Source organism: Adiantum capillus-veneris, chromosome 4, assembly GCF_014529385.1.
Source record: "Adiantum capillus-veneris isolate H3 chromosome 4, ASM1452938v2, whole genome shotgun sequence".
Classification (NCBI taxonomy): domain Eukaryota; kingdom Viridiplantae; phylum Streptophyta; class Polypodiopsida; order Polypodiales; family Pteridaceae; genus Adiantum; species Adiantum capillus-veneris.
The window spans coordinates 59542894-59552530 of record NC_140934.1 but is presented as its reverse complement, the minus strand read 5'-3'; the positions used below and the strand labels follow the sequence as shown (position 1 = coordinate 59552530).

The 9637-nt window shown below is 42.8% G+C and overlaps 1 protein-coding gene across 1 annotated transcript; it reads right to left on the bottom strand.

Annotated features, from left to right (window-relative positions):
* Nucleotides 1–568: 568 nt before the first annotated feature.
* LOC147459254 (uncharacterized) lies at nt 569–1545 on the bottom strand. The gene is made up of 3 exons (XM_086511566.1): nt 1222–1545; nt 687–1100; nt 569–631 (listed from the first exon to the last, which is right to left on the bottom strand). Exons 1-3 carry the CDS (start codon nt 1543–1545, stop codon nt 569–571), a joined length of 801 nt encoding a protein of 266 aa, XP_086367692.1.
* Between the last annotated feature and the right edge of the window lie 8092 nt (nt 1546–9637).

Genomic DNA, 9637 nt, shown 5'->3' with positions numbered 1-9637 from the left:
GATGGCAAATGTACACGAGGTGCAAAATCTTTAGAGAACAAAAGTGCACAAGGTCAACATTTTAGGCACAACTCACAAACATGTTACTACTTGAGTACCTGAGAGAGAATACGTAGAGCTAGCTTGCAAATTTGTGGAAGACTTGAACTTCTATAGCTTTGCCACCAACTGAGGGGAAGCTTGGTAGCCTCAGGTCTCACTGCAACACTCCTCATGAAAGTAGGACCCAAGTTGTTCATGAAGTTTGACATCTCACCATCTATGATCAGCTGCTCATCCTCGCTGAACATGAGATTGAGGTACTTCGAACGAAGGGTCAGCAAGGCCATGTTTCCAAAATCTTGGGCTTCTTGTAGAAGGGATGGAGTGTAGCCTCCATCCCATGAATGGGACGATGCATGTACTACCATCGACTATCTACAATAGCCAGAATGTCGTTCCCTCTGCAAGCTCAAAAAGAACAATCATTGAATCTGAGATTGGCAGATTGCCTATCATTCTATTAAAAAGAAAGCAAGGTAAGCAACCTAATGATTCTTACCGCTCTAGAGGTAGTGTCCTGCACATCTCAACGTGTCCTCTCATCTGCATGAAAAGGTGAAATACTAGACCAAGGATAGATCCCTCCATTCTGTCAAGCACAAGAGAACAAAGAGTGGCTGAAGAGACATAGCAAACCTATGCACCTCTGTCCAGAAGGCTTCATCTAGAACCTTCCTCTGAATGGCCTTGGTAGGCTCCTGTTCTACATGGTGCATTAGGCGCCACTTTGGATCCACTAAAGTCTGTAAAAGTGGGTCCCTCAACCTGTACAGTCTCTGAAGAACAAGGTACATGTATGCAAACCTAGTCTTCAAGGGCTGCACCATATCCAATGTGTTGTGGCTCCTGAAGATCTCTAGAGCTTGATGCTTCTTGCGGAAAAAAGTGGTAATCCTCATTGCCTTAGACACAATAGGCTGAACCCATGGCAATTTTCCTATGTCCTCCATGAGTAAGTCTAAGCAATGGGCGGCACATGGAGTCCACACAATGAGAGGGAAATCCCTCTCTACCATATCACCCATGGCCTTGCAATTGCTAGCATTATCGGTAACAACCTGCAAGTAGCCAAACAATGTACATTGAAATGGCAAAGATAGAACAAAAAACACAAGGAGAAGAGATGGCAGTAGCCAGATGGGGAGATTGAATTTACATGCACCACATTCTCCTTCCCACCTCAAGAATGGCTTGACGAATATGTTTGTAGATGAACTCTACATCGGTCTTCTCACCTGCCTTTTCGGCATCTACGGCTCTCAGAAAGTACGTACCAAGGCAAGATGAGACTAGAATGTTGATGATGTGGCGTCTACGTACATCACTCCATCCATCAAAAATGATAGAACACCCAAAAGTCTGCCACCCAGCTTTTATTAGAGTGACTGTTGTGTCAATGACCGCTTTCTGCTCATCTAGCATGCTTGTACGCATCTTGTTGTAATCCAAGCCAATCCACAACTCCGTGGGGCCAACCTGAGAAATGGTTCTGACCACTTCCATTGATCTATTAGAAGCACATTGAATGCAATATTGCACTCTACAAGAGCACGAGCAATCTCTATCTCTACTATCTTTTATCTCTCTTTCACCCAAGACTGAGAGTTTACGTGTGAAGGCAATGTGGTTTGCCTCGGTGCATTGGTGGGAGCTGTAGACCATTCATCCCCAATGTCCTCCTCATCATGCCCTACTACATGAGCTCTTTCCTACTAGTGCCGACACTAGAGGGCACAGTAGTCTGAGAGCCAGAACCCATCACTCCATCTCTTGGATTGTCACCAAGGTCCCCAAGTATGCATCCTGCAAGGCATCCTATGAAATTGAAGACCCCTCGAAGGTGCACTCGATGCTGAGGACAAATGCTCTCGACTTAGGTTTTCTTGATTAGAGGTGGAATCTTCTAACAGCCATCGCAATGATTTGTAGTACCTATCCCTGTAAGATGCTTGAGAACACGAGTAATAGCGCTTGTCTTGCTTTCCCCATAGTATTTGCACTACCAATGATGAGTACCCAACCCTCTGACCGGGCGTAGTAACTATTTTGATCACATGGGTGTGCATGTCCCACACTGGGTTGGGTTTGCGAGGCATCTTACTGATCACCTGCAAGAGAGGAGCACTCACTAGTCAACTGCACCTTGCATAGTACGTACAAGTTCTACAGAAGCCGCAAAAGGCGTTTTGTGATAATAAAACAAACGCCTAAAATAGGGCTGAGTTTTAAAAAAAAAACACCGGTACGGAACCTATTTGTACGTACGGTACAGTTGTACGATATGGATACAATCCGTACGTACATACGGATGCAACCTTGAGCTAGAGTGATCCGTATCTTCTGTTGCAACCTTCATCAATGGTGAGAGACCCCTCGAGGTTGTGGGTGTTTGGATCTGCCTAGCTCAATAGCTCGGTCAATCAACGTACCTCTAGTGTGGGTGGGCTCTGAAATTTGTTGTGATGAATGCTCCTCTGGCTCGCCCCTGGCTGGTGTAAAGAAATATGTGATTCGTCTCTGCGACTATCTCTCCCTTGATGTCCTCAACAAGCTCTCCCTAAGTCTGCGCAGCTCTAGCAGGAACAATTTGAGACATCTCTGATCCTCGTATCTCATGACTCTAGAATATGGTCTGAAACCCTCTCTGACAATGGAAGCGGCCGCATATCTCATAGTACGTCAAGCAATGACATGTGTAGTGCAGCTCTATCTCTGGCTCTAAGTGACATAGGTGACATATCTTGGCCCCTGCTAGTACCCCTCGAAATCGGCCAGTCTCAATCTTGAGTTGATGTGAGGATGTGCGTATCTACCTAATAGCGCATCGTATCCCATGAGATAAGTGTGTATCTGTCATAAAATCTAATATCTAACCAACCCAAATGATTTTCTCATATTAAACTGATCATTTGATGTGGGAGAATAAACAGGAACAAGGGTTAGAATATAGACATGTGTTTATGGATCTGTCTCAACACGGGGCCAAGGGTAAAAGGGGTCAAAATGAGAGATGGTATGTTAAAGAGCAATGCTACCTAATGGAGCTTGAAGACCTCAGGGTTAGCTTCATTAAAGACCTCCAAAAGTTAGTGTTCAAAAGTCCTTTGACCTTAGGCAAGCTAGGGCTGACCTTGAGGTGGGAATCCTACCCAAGCACGAGGTGCTTGTTGGCTTGCTAAGTGTTAGTGGGAACTTCATCCAAAAGCTTGAGGTGTTTCTCACATGCTTAAATGACTAAAGTTCTTGAAGTAATCAATTCAAAGATAACTCTCAAGAGACATGAATGTGCCATGCTTGATTGACTGAGTCTTTGAAGTATTCAATTCAAACAAATGACTTAATAAACATAAAAGACACATGTTCAAATGATCCTCCACATGTGGCCCTCATGATGTGTTTGAATGCTATTGGATTGGTTTTAAAGGGGTCCAATGAGAATTTAGATACATAAAAATAAATAATCAAGTTCTTTCTCTCAAAGAGGAAAAAGAGGACATATGTCCAAATGAAATATTAAAATAATACGAGAGAGAGAGAGAGAGAGAGAGGTGTGGACCAAGCATGAGAGGGGGGGGTATACTCTCCCACACACACTCACATGTTCTCTCATTGTGTGGAGTGCAAAATGCAAGAGCTCCATCTCCTTCTCCAAGTTTGTTGACAAGTGGAGAGCCTACACCAACAATTGGCTATGGAATGCAAATCCAACCAAGAGCCATGCTTCAATGCTTAAGCTTGCCATCTTCTTCATCTTCATTACTATGCTATTATGCTATGATAAGCAAGAAGAGTGATGATAAGTGAGGAACTATTTCTTTCTCCTATAGAATGTTTCTTCTTCCTCTTCCCTACCCTCATTCCCCGCTAGCTCTCTCCACCTTCGAAGGTGTTTGAGGCACTGAGGCTTGGGATGATTAATGCTTTTTGCAAAGTTTATGTTAAGCTCGTGATGCATGAAGCTTTCCATCTTCATATCATCACCAAGGTCACAAGAAACACAAAGATTGTATTGTAACAAAGTCTCTCTTGATGGGAGAATCTATAATACGAACGCCTTTTGGAGGGGACCGTCGGCTCCAAGTAAATCTGGTCCTCATCTCTTGTCATGTTCTCTAATACTCTCTCTCTTGCAAAAGTATTGTTCATGCCAAGTTAATTAAGTACTATGTTTATGTTGCTACCATCAATTAAGTTCACCCTCCAAGTTCTCAAAGTAATCTCACAAAAATGCTCACTCTAATTCTCTCAATTCCGCCATTCTCAAAGTTCATAGGCTATTTACATTACATTGGTATCAGAGCATTTGGTTTTTCTTTTCTTGCTTAAGAAGAGAGGTCCTTAAGTAGCCTATTAATGGTTGATTTCGTTCATTATATTAGGCTAAGTGGGACTGGGATCTATTATCGATTTTGTTGAGCCCATTATGTGGAATATGGTGCACACCTCGGGAGCTTTGGTCTTAATAATGGGGTCTTTTTGGACTTGCCTACGGCTTTACCATTATTGAACCATAAGAAGTCCGAAAGGAGCTATCCCTCGGTAATTCTGCTATGTTAGACCCACCCCACTACTCTCTATAATTAACCAATTCGAGTCGTGGGTGTAGATACTTAAGTGCTTATTTTCAAAGGCTAAGAGGAGTAGCAACTATGGTTTTGAGTTGCCAAAGAATAAACTAAGTAAACACATAAGTATAATTAGCATGGCTGAGAGTAGAATGAACATTGAAAACTTTGATTTTGCACATGAAGGTGCTAATGATAATGCTTCCATGTTTATCAATTAGTTTGTTACTAGGTTGCATCAAGCTATGGGCAACCCTACTTTGCAAGCCGAAGTTACTCAACAACTTCGTGCTTATGGGATTTCCCTTCCTCTCCAAGAGGAGAGAGAGCTTAGGAGGCCTCTTGATGAGACCCCCAAAAGAATACTCTCTCCCATATGAGAGGAGGAATCCAAAGAACAAGAAAGTAATGAATTCCTAAGTTCCTCTGAAGATGTGGCTCCACGAAGACGACAGTCTAAATGATCGCCAACTCCTCCCATGAGGAAACGATCAACACATAGTCCTTCTCCTCGTCACTCCAAAAGGGAAGAGAGGACACGAAGGAGGAATCCAAAGAACAAGAAAGTAACGAATCCCTAAGTTCCTCTGAAGATGTGGCTCCATGAAGACAAGAGTCTAAACAATCGCCAACTCCTCCCATGAGGAAACGGTCAACACATAGTCCTTCTCCTCGTCACTCCAAAAGGGAAGAGAGGACACGAAGGAAGAAAGAGGTCACTTTCTTCTCCTTCTTCTTCACCTTCCTACTCTCCTGATGAAATCTATGGCTATTCTCCTAGAGAATACAAGAGGGGAGGACATCGCAAATCATAGCCTGCATGGTGAAGATCACAAAAGCTCAAGAAGTTCAAACAGAGAGGAAAGAGTATCTATTTTCTCACCTATGATGGCACCTTTGGTGCCACTGACAAAGTATTGGCCTTCATCCATTAATTTGATGCGGCCTTTGGAGATGAGGGCTGTTAAGTATGGAGCCTGATTAACCCCTTGTAGTTTTCTGTGGTAAAAACGCACATTTGTAAGGCCCCCATTATGAGGAGAAGCCATCATGCGTAAAGGAAAATCACTCGCCGGAAACCAAAATTTTCACGGTCAATTTTCACAATGGAATATTCCTTTTCGCCGGAATATTATGGCAGGACGGCGGCTGGAAAGTGGTCGGAAAACGATCGATCGGTTGGCTGGTAGGCCAGTGGAGGCCGGTGGTCAGAAGTCAATGACCGGTGGCCGGTGGCCGAAATCAATGGCCGGTGGACTAATTCAAAAGCGGACTTGTCTTCTCAAGGGCAGCCACACATGGGCGGATTGGAGGGTGCGATTTGGACTTATCTACACAAGGGCGGCTACACATGGCTGCCTCTCATGAGAGAGGACAACCCCTTTGGCCTATAAAAGGAGGCCATTTCTACACACATTTCATAGTGTGAAGTTGATGCAACAAGGTGGGTGTGAGGTGGTGAGAGTGAAGCAAGGTGGGAGCTCTATTAAGGGTATAATCCCTTTGTAAACTACTTCTTGTTTTGAAGTACTAAAGCCATTGAGTGGCTACTTTCCCGTGGACGTAGCTCACATTGGGTGAAGCACGTATATTGTGTGTACTCTCTCTCTCTCTACTCTATAATCTCTTGTGTGTGAAATCTATCTCTCTCCATTAAGTAATCTACTCAAATATCTATTCAGCTATGTCATATTTCCTAACAACTGGTATCAAAGCAAGGTTGGCTCGTAGCTAAATTATCTCAAGAAAAGGATTCCTTGAATTGAGTGGGAGTTATGGCGGAGGAAGGGAAGCTCAAGATTGAGAAGTTCAACCGCAAAAACTACCAACATTGGAAGATACAGATTGAAGACTATCTCTACCAGAAGGACCTCTATTTGCCACTAGGCGGTTTTGCAAAGAAGCCCACAACAATGGCAGATGAAGGATGGATTGTCCTTAATCGAAAGGCACTGGGAACAATCCGTTTAAGCTTGGCGTCAACGGTGGCTTTCAATGTTTCGGAGATGAAGACCATGGAGGACTTTATGAAGTCACTTGACGACTTCTATGAGAAACCATCGGCATCCAATAAGGTATTTCTTATGAAGCGCTTGTTCGATTTAAAGATGGCAGAGAATGGTTCATTTGCAGAACACCTAAATGACGTTAACACAAACATAAGTCAGCTTCGATCGATGAAAATCAATTTCGATGACGAAGTGCGAGCTCTCCTTATACTATCATCTCTACCGGATAGTTGGGACAGCCTTGTAATGGCTCTAAGTAATTCTATTTCTTGCACAAATACTCTTAAGTTTGATGATGTTGTGGGTGTTCTCCTAAGCGAGGAAATATGAAGGAGAAGCACAGGAGAATCATCAAGTGCTACACTGTCAGTGGAAACAAGAGGAAGGCCTAAGGAGAGGTTCAAAAACCAAAAGGGTTGTGATCGCTCAAGACGGAGCAAGTAACGCACAAAGTCAGTTCTTGAATGTTGGAACTGTGGCAAGAAGGGCCACATCAAGAAGGATTGATGGTCCAAGAAGAAGAAGGAGACTGAGTCTCAAGAGCAAGATGCTCTAATTCTCTCATTAGACAATGTGTCTAATTCTTGGATAGTAGATTCCAGGGCTTCATTCCATGCGACACCACACAAGCAACATTTCCAAGATTACACCAAAGGTAATTTTGGGTATGTATACTTGGGAGACGATGAAGCTTGTGAGATTGTCGACAAAGGTATAGTTTCTGTCAAAACTGCTAACGGAAATGAATGGAAGCTTAAAGATGTTAGGCATGTTTCTTCTCTTCGGAAAAAATTTATCTCTAAAGGACAATTGGACGATGAAGGTCACAACATTGCGTTCGGAAACAAACAGTGGAAGATCTCAAAGGGATTTTTGGTGGTTGCCAAGGGAGAAAAGGTCGGTACACTTTACTTGTGTACTATCAGCACGCAACCTTCAACTTGTGCAACAACTACAGAAGTTGACAGTGCGGTGTGGCACTACCGGCTTGGGCATATGAGTGCCAAAGGAGTGCAAATCCTTCAAACGAACAAAACTTCTACCAGGTTTGAAAGAAGTGGACTTAGAGTTCTGTGAAGATTGAGTTTATGGTAAACAAAAGAGGGTAACATTTCAAAAATCAGAAAATGAAAGAAAAAATAAAAAACTTGAGTTTGGGGTCTTGCAAGTACACCATCACTTGGTGGCTCATTGTACTATGTAACATTCATAACGATGCGACTAGAAAAACATGGGTTTATGTCATGAAGAATAAGTCCGATGTATTTTTCATATTTCAAAGGTGGAAAGCCTTTGTGGAGAATGAAACAGGTACCAAGGTTAAATGCCTTAGATTCGACAATGGAGGCGAATATTGCAGCCAAGCTTTTGAAAGCTTTTCTGCTAGCAATGGCATTCGGAGGCAAAGGACAACCCCAAGGACACCCCTCAACAAAATGGGTTTTCGGAAAGGATGAATAAGACAATCATGGAGCGAGCACGAAGCATGCGGCTACATGCATGCCTACCGCTTGAGCTTTGGGCGGAAGCTCTAAGTACGTCTGTGTACTTAATCAATCGGTCACCCTCAACAACATTGGATGGGGGAGTTCCAGAAGAGGCATGGGCAGATAAAGCGGTGAATTATGCATTTCTCAAAGTGTTCAGGTGTGAGGCTTTTATGCACATAGATAGAAGCCTAAGATCAAAGCTAGATGCAAAGTCCAAAAAGTGTTTCTTCATTGGCTATGGCGAAGGTGACTTTGGGTATCGCCTATGGAATCCTGAAGTTGGTAAAATCTGAAGGAGTAGGGATGTAATTTTTAACGAAACAAAATATGTACAAAGATTACTTGGAAAGAAAACAAATAAAAGAAACAAGTGATGAGTACATGGAGCTTGAGGACGGTGAAGACTCAAGGACTGCAAACAGTGATAATGTGCAACAACGTCAACCAAATGAGGAGCCTCAACCTATTCCTTGAAGATCTACAAGAGCAAGTAGACCTCCAAAAAGGTTTGTTCCTTCCTTCAACCATCTCTTGATCTCAGATTCTGGAGAGCCGGAATCATACGAAGAAGCTATGTAACACGAATCCAAAAGAAGAATGGACGAAAAGCATGCAAGTGGAGATGGATTCACTACATCGCAACCAAACATGGGAGTTGGTTGAGTTGCCTAAAGGTAAGCGGGCACTTCAAAACAAATGGGTGTACAAGCTGAAGGAAGAAGAAGGTGGTAAGAAAAGGTACAAGTTTAGGCTTGTGGTAAAAGGGTTTTCTCAAAGGAAAGGTATTGACTTCAATGAAATGTTTTCTCATGTTGTAAAAATGAACTCAATTAGGCTTGTCTTAAGCCTTGTGGATGCTCATGATCTAAATCTTGAGCAAATGGATGTAAATACGGCATTCCCTCACGGTGACTTAGAGGAGGAAATTTACATGCTTCAACCAAAGGGGTATGAAGTAAAAGGTAAGGAGACAATGGTTTGCAGATTAAAGAAAAGCTTGTATGGATTAAAGCAAGCATCAAGACAATGGTACTTGAAGTTCGATCGATGGATGTTAGATCGTGGATTCAGAAGATGCAACTCAGATCATTGCGTCTACACGAAGAATTTGGGAGATGGGAAGTTCATCATCCTAATGTTGCATGTTGATGACATGCTGATTGCAAGTGCTAACATGCAGGACATCAAAGACCTAAAAGAGGAGCTGTCCAGGTGCTGCAAAGAGGATACTTGATATAAAAATATCAAGGGACACGACGAAAAAGACAATAAAGCTATCTCAAGAGGATTACATCAAGAAGGTACTAGAAAGGTTTGCAATGCAAAATGCAATACCAGTTTCTACACCTTTGGCTAGTCACTTTAAACTAACAAAGGATATGTGTCCAAAGACACAAGAGGAGATAGCCTATATGTATAAAGTTCCATATGCTGCAGTTGTAGGTTGTGTAATGTATGCTATGGTCTGGACAAGGCCAGATATTGCACATGCAGTGGGAGTTGTGAGTAGATTCATGGACAACCCAGGTAA